The sequence below is a fragment of the Panthera uncia genome, chromosome B1 (genome assembly GCF_023721935.1).
Source record: "Panthera uncia isolate 11264 chromosome B1, Puncia_PCG_1.0, whole genome shotgun sequence".
Classification (NCBI taxonomy): Eukaryota; Metazoa; Chordata; class Mammalia; order Carnivora; family Felidae; genus Panthera; species Panthera uncia.
Genome location: NC_064811.1, coordinates 71034218 through 71045645, shown reverse-complemented (window position 1 = coordinate 71045645; position 11428 = coordinate 71034218). Strand labels below are relative to the sequence as shown.

Genomic DNA, 11428 nt, shown 5'->3' with positions numbered 1-11428 from the left:
TAAGAGGTGTGTCAAATATTTAGGCATAGAACCTAGATCCTCAGGCTCCTTCCAAAATCTTCAGATTATATGACCCATAATATTAGTCCATTATGATTTGTAAAGTAGTCTTATGAAATTTATTTAGCCCCACCCTCAATCCCAGAGTTATATGGTGATTTGTCTTGGGAGACTTGGCTTGTGGAGACATTACCCCAGATAGTGAAACCACTGGAAGGTCACATAATCTTCATCTTCCCAGTTTCTTCACACAACGCAGTTATAGCCAGTAGTCATGTGGTGATGTCTGGGTAGAACGAATGTGCTCTTGACAAGTTTCCTTCTTAGAAGAAATGGCTGTAGAATTATGACCACTTGTGTCGCCTACAGCTGTCCATCTCAGGCACTCAGAAATTGTTAATAATTACACATAAAGGAGCATAGATGTTACATAGAAATGTGCTTATACAGTAAGTATAAAAAGAAAGTGTATGATAACTTTATACAGTAGGATGGGGTGGTCGGATAGAGGATGAATTTTCTTCATTCTGATATTTCTTCATTCAATATCAGATCCATTTGCACAGAGCGATCTCAAATACACTGTTACCTATTGGATTCAACCCCCTCTTTTCTTCCCAACCAAGGATTGAAACCAGTTGTGGAGGCTTTCTTCATCATGATGTTTACCCTTATGATGGTGGCTTATTCAGCCAGTTCTATGGCACTGGCCATAGCAGCAGGCCAGAGTGTGGTGTCCATAGCAACACTTCTCATGACCATCTCCTTTGTGTTTATGATGGTGAGTAGAAACTGTGCTTCGCTAAGAATAAATTATTTCCCCTTATTCTTTCCTGAAAATTTATCTGTTACCTGAAACCAACTTGGAGGATTCTGTAAATTAGATTCTCTGCTTTAAGGAGGCCATGTATTGAAGGATAGCTTATATTAGAGAATGTACAGCTTTTTCTTGACATTCCCTAGCCTTTTTGGCTACTATTCTAATATTATTGCTATAAATTTAGTTAGCATTTTGTTGCAAATGAGTTTTTAAAAGATTCTTCTTGGTGGCATATAGTGAAACCTTGATAAACTGGAACTTCAAAAACCAAACTAGACTTTAAACGAAAGACTAAGATGCAGAAGGGCACTATATCATAATAAAGGGGACAATCCAACAAGAAGATCTAACAATTGTAAATATTTATGCCCCCAACATGAAAGTACCCAAAAATATATAACTATTAATGAGACATAAAGGAACCCATTGATAATAATACAATAATAGTAGGGGACTTTAACACCTCACTTACAGCAATGGACAGATCATCCAAGCAGAAAATCAACAAGGAAACAATGGCTTTGAATGACACACTGGACCAGATAGACTTAACAGATATATTCAGAACATTCCATCTTAGAGCAGCAGAATGCACTTTCTTTTCAAGTGCCCATGGGCCATTCTCCAGAATAGATCACAAATGGGTCAACAAATAAAAAAGATTGAGATCATACCATGGATATTTTCATATAACAACCCTATGAAACTTGAAAATCAGCTACAAGAAAAAATTTGGAAAGACCACAAATACATGGAAGTTAAATAACATGCTACTAAACAATGAATGGGTCAACCAATAAACCAAAGAACAAGTTAAAAAAAATACATGGAAACAAATGAAAATGAAAACACAATGGTCCAAAACCTTTGGGATGAAGCAAAAGTAATTCTAAGAGGAAAGTATATTACCTCAAGAAGCAAGAAAAATCTCAAATAAACTACCTAACTTTATACTAAAGGAGCTAGAAGAACAACAAATGAAGCCTAAAGCCAGCAGAGGAGAGAAATAATAAAGATTAGAGCAGAAACAAATGATACAGAAGCTAAAAAGAAAGAAAAGAAAGAAAGAAAGAAAGAAAGAAAGAAAGAAAGAAAGAAAGAAAAAGAAAGAACCATACAGCAGATAAATGAAACCAGGGGCTGAATCTTTCAAAGAATAAAATTGATAAACATCTAGCCAGACTTATCAAAAAGAAAAGAGAAAGGGCCCAAATAAATAAAATTAAAAAAGAGTGGAGAGGTCACAACCAACACCACAGAAATAACAATTATAAGAGAACATTATGAAAAACTATATACTAACAAATTGGACAACCTGGAAGAAATGGATAAATTCCTAGAAACATATACACTACCAAAACTTAAACAGGAAGAAATAGAAGACTTGAACAGATCAATAACCAGCAAAGAAATTAAATCAGTTATAAAAAGTCTCCCAACAAACAAAAGTCCAGGACCAGATAGTTTCCTAGGAGAAATCTACCAAACACTTAAAGAAGAGTTAATATCTATTCTTCTTAAACTATTCTAAAAAATAGAAAAGGAAAGAAACCTTCTAAATTCATTCCAAGAGACTAGCATTACCCTGATTCCAAAACCAAAGACTCCACTAAAAAAGACAACTATAGGCCAATATCCCTGATGAACATGGATGCAAAAATTCTCAATAAAATACTAGCAAACTGAATCCAACAGTGCATTAAAAGAATCATTCACCACAATCAAGTGGGATTTATTCCTAGGTTGCAAGGGTGGCTCAGTATTTGCAATCAATCAACATGATACACCACATTAATAAAAGAATGGATAAAAACCATATCCTTTCAATTGGTGCAGAAAAAGCATTTGACAAAGTACTACATCCATTCATGATAAAAATTCTCAACAAAGTAGGGTTGGAGAGAATATACCTCAATATAATAAAGGCCACATAAACCCCACATCCTCAATGGGGGAAACAGAGGTCAGAAATAAGACAGGGATGTCCACTCTCACCACTTTTTTTTCAACATAGTACTGGAAGTCCCAGCCACAGCAATCAGACAACAAAAAGAAATAAAAGTCATCCAAATTGATAAGGAAGAAGTAAAAGTGTCACTATTTGCAGATGACATGATACTCTATATAGGAAGTTTGAAAGACTCCAAAAAATTTTACTAGAACTGATACATGAATTCAGTAAAGTTACAGGATACAAAATCATCATACAGAAATCTGTTGCATTTCTATACACCAATAATGAAGCAGCAGAAAGAGAAATCAAGCAACCAATCCCATTTAAAATTGCACCAAAAACCATGAGATATGTAGGAATAAACCTAACCAAAAAGGTAAAAACATCTGTACTCTGAAAACTATAGAACGCTGATGAAAGAAATTGAAGAGGACACAAAGAAATGGAAAAACATCCCATGCTCATCGATTTGAAGAACACATATTGTTAAACTGTCTATACTACCCAAAGCAATCTACACATTTAATGCAATCCCCATCAAAATGCCACCAATATTTTTCACAGAGCTAAAACTAACAATCTTAAAATGTGTGTGGGACCACAAAAGACCCCGAATAGCCAAAGCAATCTTGAAAAAAGCAAAGCAAAGCTGGAGGCATCACAATTCTGGGCTTCAAGTTATAATACAAAACAGTAGTGATCAAGACAGCATAGTACTGGCACAAAAACAGACACAAAGGTCAATGGAAAAGAATAGAAAATCCAGAAATGAACCCACAAGTATATGGCCAATTAATCTTTGGCAAAGCAGGAAAGAATATCCAATGGAAAAAAGACCGTCTCTTCAACAAATGGTGCTGGGAAAACTGGACAGCTACATGCAAAAGAATGGACCATTTTCGTACACCATACACAAAAACAAATTCAAAATGAATTTTCCTTTTCATTTTGTGAAGAATGTCTAAATGGCTGTCAGAATGGCTAAAATTAACAACAAAAGAAACAACATTTATTGGTAGAGATGTGGAGAAAGGGGACCTCTCTTAGATTGTTGGTGGGAATGCAAACTGGTGCAGCCACTTGGAAAACAGTATGGAGGTTCTCAGAAAGTTAAGAATGGAACTACTCTATGATCCAATAATTGTACTCCTAGGTATTTACCCAAAGGATATAAAAATACAGATTTGAAGGGATACATGCACCTCTGTGTTTATAGCCACATTATCAACAATAGCCAAATTATGGAAAGATCCCAAATGTCTATCCACTGATAATAGATAAAGAGGAGGTGGTATATATACACAATGGAATATTACTCAGTCATAAAAAAGAATAAAATCTTGCCATTTTTAATGACATGGATGGAGCTAGAGAGCGTTAAGTGAAAGAAGTTAGAGAAAGACAAATACCATATTATTTCACTTATATGTGGAATTTAAGAAACAGAATGAACAAGGAAAGGGAAACAAAAGAGAGAGAGGCAATCTAAGAAACAGACTCTTAACCATAGAAAATGTGATGGTTACCAGAGGGAAGGTGGGTGGGCAGATGGGTTAAATAGGCGATGGCAATTACGGAGTGTACTTGTTGTGATGAGGACCAGGTATATGCAAGTGTTGCATCACTAAATTGCATACCTGAAACTAATATTACAGTGTATGTTAGTTAATTAGTTAGAATTTAAATATAAACTTAAAAAAAAACAGAAAAATTTTGATTTTAAGATTCCCTATATAAACAGCAGTCAATTGCCCAACTTCTATGCTAGTGTTAGAGAACTGCTGACTGGTTTAAGCAATAACTTAATGGTTTGGATGTATCTACTCCTTTCCAAGGGAATAGCTAAGTTCCATGAGAAACAAAATGGTCTGCAGTGTGGGTAGTCTGTCTTGGGTCCCTCCTGTATTTTGAAAAGGAGTGTCTAAAAATACTGAAGCATTCCAGAACCCACACAGTACTGTGTCTCTGCCTTTCTGCGTTCCTGACATTCCCTTATATGAATATATTTCTACTTACCTTTTTTTTTTAAGTAGTTACTGAATCCTAATCTTACATGTCCCTTAATTTTACATGCACATAGATGAATCAGTACATGAATCAACTAGTTACCACATTGCCCCCTACAACATGAAGTAAACAGGAATGCTTAGTCTATTAATATACATGTTCTTTCTGCTAGAATAGGAATAGATGTCTTTAAAAGGAAAATAATCAGCACAAACTTTGACAAACTTTGTGAGTTTGAAATCTAAACATTATTGAGAAATTGATAAACCTTGCATGTATTTTCTGTATTATCCAATAAATAACATGTCATCAATACATAAAAATGTCTTGTTTTATATTAGATGCTTCGTCTTATTATTTAAATGTTCGTATATAGAACTTTTAAAACCAGTCATAAAACCATGTTACTCAGAGACGCCGTGTGTCGTATATTAAGCACCTGGTTAGGTGGAGTTCAAAAATATGTAGTCCCTCAGCGACGTCAGGTTATGTCTATCCCAGCATTCCTAGGGCCAGTTAGAAATTTTATATGAACCTCTTCTCATGTAGCCATCTGTTGCTGGAGTAATCCTTCCTGGGATCTTCATTGTCATACTGTTTTATGGTAGCTTTAAATTTTTTTTTTAATGTTTGTTTATTTTTGAGAGAGAGAGAGCATGAGCAGGGGCGGGGCAGAGAGGGAGGGAGACACAGAATCTAGAGCAGGCTGTCAGCATAGAGCCCAATGCAGGGCTTGAACTCATGAACCATGAGATCATGAGCTGAGCTGAAATTGGATGCTTAACTGACTGAGCCACCCCGTCACCTGGTTTTTGGTAGCTTTAAATGAAGGTATTCACCATATTTTATGCTTCACTTCACCACATTGTGCTATATACCAGTTCCAGGCTGTAGGTTAAGTATGCATCCTGACCCCCAAATTATTTTTATAGTCATGCAGAGATAGAATGCAAACGTTTTTAAATAACAAATCATACTGTGTTTTGGAAATAGAGGAATGAGATGTTCAGGATATGATCTGGTGTATGTATTGGTGGGAACATATAGTGTCTGTATCGTGAGAACAGTCAGTACTTCTTGACCTTTCATTGTGTGCAGTTACAGAAAGTAAAAACCTTGAAATTTAAGGGTCTTCCAATTAAATGGCACATATATTATATATTGTCGTTCCCTGAGAACCATAAACAGCCTCAGTGATAGAGAGGCATACTCATGCAAAGAGGAATGGAAGGAATGTCCAGAGTTGGTCTTAACAGAAATGTTTATAAAGGTTGTAGGGCACTTAAAGGAGATATTCTCTGTAATTCTTCATGAAATCCCCTTACCAGGTCTAATTCTTGGTATTTTCTTTTTGTAGATATTTTCAGGGCTGTTGGTAAATCTCACAACCATCCAGCCTTGGCTATCATGGCTTCAGTACTTCAGCATTCCTCGATATGGCTTTGCAGTGAGTTTTCCTCATCTGTTTCTGTGATCCTAGCACAGGATTAATTCTAGGATTAGAATTCCCAAGCTAGGGACAACCAGAATAAAGCCTAACAACCTTGTCTCCCACTGTGAACTGTGAAGGTCTCCAGGGGTTTCTTTTTTAGGAGCAATGAAGGAGAGTTTTCTATTAAGCCTTAGATCACCTTGATAATCACCTGAGGTTTCCCCAGTTACCCAGTTGTCTGAAGGAGGTGAAGGGTGGGGAGATAACTCCTCATGAGGGAGAAAGATTGACTAATTGATATAAAGAAATATAGTTGTGTTTCAGTTCACTATGAAAATAGAGAATGGGGGGCCTAGAATACGTATTTTATATTGAATTCAGAAAAAAACAAACAAAAAAACCCCCCCAAAAAACAAAGAGCATATAATACAGCCACTATGTTGGTTTTAGAAAGCTAATCAACTCCAAAGAAAACTGTCTTAATATAGTATAATTGGGTTCCTAACTCCCAAGAATTAGCACTGGTTTTGATGAAAATAAACACGAATAACACAAAAGATTCTCACCATAAATAAACGATAGTCACTGAGTACTGCTGTATGATTTTGAGTACACTGTGGGATTATAAAATTGGGGAGAGAAGAAGGAAGGAGCCAGAGGTCTCCCCTCTTTGCCAACTACTTTACTTCCCTTTGTTTTGGAAGCTAAAATCTCAACCTTAGACTACTCAGTTGCCAAGGAAAAGAATTTTAGTTGCTCTGGTGTGGCAGAGACTGTGAACGTGAAGCTTGGTTTGTTTGTAGAAATAGCAATAAAGATTAAACTAGGAGTACATGATAATTCTTTGAAGTTTTTTGAAATTTAAAACTGTTTACCTTGCCCCATCCCCCTTGTGTTATAGGCTTTGCAGCATAATGAATTTTTGGGACAAAACTTCTGCCCAGGACTCAATGTAACAACAAATAATACCTGTAGTTATGCGACGTAAGTTGGTATTCAGTGTCGTAGTGGATTTGTTTACTATTGTGGTGTATGTAGAAAGCCCACTGGGCCGCTTGGCTGGTGTAGGTCCTTTCACTGACTTCTCTGGGTTGTACACCAGTGCCCATCTCCTTGGCACTTGCTTCAGTGAAAATTGTACTTCAGATGGAGAAATGTTTCTGATACGTTGTTCATTGGGGGCCTTTAAAAAAGATTCATTGGCTGTTTTGATTGTGAGTTTTAGTTTTGACTTTCCGAACACTTGAGTTTGAAATGAGCTGCTTTGATATTTTACCAAAGCCTTGGAATTTTGGAATTGTATGGAGTGGGTGAAGTGTATGGATCCATAAACTTATGGCTTCCTGTAAGCCCAACCCAAGGCCAGGAGCAAGAGCTAAGAGGGCAGCAGAGGGGAGGATCGTTGTCCTGCCGCGCTGTGGGCACTTGCCTCTTCCTCCTGCATTTACTAGGAGACATTATGAAATCGAGGTCTACAGGACTATCTTTTTTTTCTTTTAAACTGACCCAGAACATCCTTTTTGAGGGATGTATCCTCCAAAGGAGGAAACACCTTTCAGTAAACTGAGAAAGAAGTCCCATTTTTTTGCATAATGTCAAACAGAAATGCAGATTTTGATAAAATCAGAGGATGTTGTTTTAAAAATTGAATAACCCTTTTCTTGTCGATGATTGTTGTTAATGGTTTGATTTTGCTACATCGATCAATGAAAGAAAAGAGAATGCTGGTATCCAGAATCTCATGAACTATTCTCAAGTAGAATAGAAATAATTCTTAGTAATAGGGCAAATTGTTATTTTGAAGTATTTCTGAAAAACCTGTATGAAGAGAAGTTTTCTATATTCTGCCCACTCTCTTCTGTCTGGGTATAACATTTTTGGAGGAGCTGCACACACATGGCGTACCAGGTAGTCAGTATGGCTGCACCAGGTAGTTTTAGGACCAGGCGCTTTTCTAAACTGTGGCAGGGCCACTCCATCCTGCTCTAGCTCAGCCCCCACCGAGGCTTACACCTGATTAGGTGGGCCTGCTGCTGAGTATCTGCAGTGCTCATTCCAGCCCTGCTGCGAGAGCAGCGGGGGCAGGAAGCCCTCGCTCACCTCTTTTCCTAGCTTTAGAATTCTTAGCGTGTGTTTCTTTGTATATCTGGTTGGTGGGTAGTGAGCTCTGTAAAGAGCTTTGATCAACTTGGTAGGGGCCTTAGATGTCATCTGTTAAAACTGAGGTTTTCCCTGTCAGGAGTGAGAGCAGCATCAGAGATCTGAAAACAAATGAATTTGCAGAGATTAGCGACTGAATTCAAAGTGTGAATCAGTGGACTTGGCCAAGTTCCTTAAACCTTAGTCTCGTCATCTTTTTAAATGGGTATAATATTTATTTCACTGGGTTGTTTCAGGGATTAACTAAACTGTTACATATGGACTGCTTAGCATAGTATCCAGCAGAATTGTAAGCCCTCATTGTTACCCATTATATATAAAGGCATAGTTCTTTAAGACTTGGAACCTATGGGAACTGTGAATACATTGAGAGTAAAACTTGACAGATAACTAAGGGTAAAGTTATATTCTTTTTCTGTTGAATTTCAGATGTACTGGCGAAGAATTTTTGGTAAACCAGGGCATCGATATCTCCCCTTGGGGCCTGTGGAAGAATCACGTAGCCTTGGCATGCATGATTGTTATTTTCCTTATAATTGCCTACCTAAAATTGTTATCTCTTAAAAAATTTTCTTAAATTCTTCTTGGATTTACATGATTTATGTGCACATTAAATAGGGAGTGTCTTGATTTATTTTAAGCATTCAATGAAGTGTTTTTGTCGTCTCTTCATTTGGCATCATACTGTTCAGCAAGAATTATTTTTCTAGAAACCGCAGCGAACTGATTTATACATGAAAGAACTCAAGTCATAAACTAGTGATATTATGGACTGTGTATTAGTTCATCTGGTCATACAGTAACCATGGGGAAGACATCTAGTTTATCAACCTAAAACAGAATTGAATGCTGGGAACTTGTGACAAGTTATTAATATTTCTGGTATTAGTTTCCTCATCTTTAAAATGAATAGAGGGTTCATTGCCCTCCAGCTCCAGTATTAGATGAATCTGTGATTTGCCATTATTTAATAAATCATAATAACAAATGTACAGATGCAGTGGTGGAAGTACGAAATCTAATCTATGTTGGAAAAACCCAGTGTTATTTATAGGGCAAAAAAACCCCATTGTGATAGAAAAAGCTTTGATGAGCCTTTTAAGATTATTAGAACGTACTGAGATTTCTCTAGTGGAATCAGAGCACCTCAGGGGTCTCTGCTGGCCTTTGTAGGTGTGGAGGACTGGGAATTGTGACCCTTGCTGGGGCAGTTCAGTGGTCTGTGATCAGGGCAAGGATCAGAGCCTCTTGGGGCACTTTGCTCAAATACAGATGGCCAGGCCCTGTGAGCCCTGCTGCATCAGCATCTCCAGGGTTACTCCAGAAAGCCCTGCCCATGCCAGGACCTGGTCATTTCCAAGATTCTCTCTGCCTCTGAAAACTTAGTTATGATACACTACCTGTCATAACTGCCCCCGTACAGACTTTTTCATTCCTACATATACATCTCTTATTCACGGATCTTCTCTTTGTTCTAACCCTTATCAGTAATAGGGAACTATTTCTTCTTTTTTTTTTATATATAATTTTTTTTAATGTTTATTTATTTTTGAGACAGAGAGAGCACAGGAGCAGGAGAGGGGCAGAGAGAGAGGGACACACAGAATCTGAAGCAGGCTTCAGGCTCTGAGCTGTCAGCACAGAGTCCGACATGGGGCTCAAACTCGTGAGCTGTGAGATCATGACCTGAGCTGAAGTAGGACACTTAACTTAGTGAGCCACCCAGGCGCCCCTTAACTTCTTTTTTATTGAAGGGTCATGTGGGGAAAAGTGTAGTCCAGTGAAGTATCAAAAAAGGAACATGCTGGTGGAACTACCAATCTAGGCAAAGAAACAGGACATTAGCAGTGCATGGATGCCCGCCGCATGCCCCCTCCTGATCACTACTTCCTTCTCTCTGTGCTATTTCTGAAATGATGCTTGTATACTCCTCCTTGTTGCTGTTCTCATGTTTTGTGTTCCTGTGTGCATAGGTCCAGCCTTACTTAAGTCCTTTCCTCCCCCTTTTAATGAAGTATTAATTCTGGAATAATTTTAGATTTAACAGAAGAGTTGCAAAGGTAGTATGGAAAAATTCCCAGATATACTTTACCCAACTTTCCTTACTAACATTTTATATATCATGGTACATGTCAGAAGTAAGAAGTTAACATTGGTACATTACTATTACTTAAACTACACACTTTATTCAGATTACACTAACATGCTTAGTCATTCCAGGATCCACTCCAGGGGATTGGATTGCAATGAATCCTCCTTTTTATGAAAGTAAACATTTTTCAGAATTGAGGTTGAGGATCACCAGTGTGGACCCTTTGCAACTGGTCATCTTGGAGTATCACTTAGTGTCATTGGGTGTCCTGCCATATTGTCACAATATCAGTCCAGGGAGGGACATAACATTATATATATGTGTGTGTGTGTGTGTGTGTGTGTGTGTGTATGTGTATATATATGTGTATATATATATATATTTCATAACATTGTATTTTTCAGAAAAATTTTTTAATGATATTTCATTAATGCATTGTCTTGTAACATGTTGTCACACACTCTTTTTACCCTATTATGTGACCATTAGGGTTAATCAGTTTTTCCTGTTCTTGGTGTATAACTCTGGCTTCCTCATAGTTCTCTGTATACAGTCTTCTCCCATTATACAGAGAGTAATATCTGTGCTTCACACACAAAATACACTTAACAGAAGAAACAAAACAGCCCAATATATTAACACTCACTTTTAAAATAAGAAAGAGGGTCATGGTTCAGTGTCTGACATCCTCTCAGGTCATGATCTCGTGGTTATTGAGTTCGAGCCCCACATCCAGCTTGCTGCTGTCAGCCTGTCAGAGCAGAGCCCACATTGGATCTTCTGTCCCCCTCTGTCTGCCCCTTCCCCACTGGTACTCTGTCAAAAATAAACAAACATTTAAAAAATGAAATAAAAAAGAATTTAAATGTATCCTCTTATACCTATCATCCTTTTATAGTGCAATTTCCTTATATCCTTTTTAAATTTTTTTTAACGTTTATTTTTGAGACAGAGAGAGACAGA

General features: G+C 37.4%; 1 protein-coding gene across 1 annotated transcript in view; it reads left to right on the top strand.

The window, feature by feature from the left end:
* Positions 1-9021, top strand: part of ABCG2 (ATP binding cassette subfamily G member 2 (Junior blood group)) — a 131886-nt gene extending 122865 nt beyond the window's left edge. The window contains exons 11-14 of the mRNA XM_049630039.1: positions 511-781; positions 6139-6228; positions 7115-7197; positions 8803-9021. Coding sequence (XP_049485996.1) covers positions 511-781; positions 6139-6228; positions 7115-7197; positions 8803-8950 — 592 coding nt within the window. The 3' untranslated portion in view covers positions 8951-9021. The remainder of the gene's footprint in view (positions 1-510; positions 782-6138; positions 6229-7114; positions 7198-8802) is intronic.
* Positions 9022-11428: the final 2407 nt, after the last annotated feature.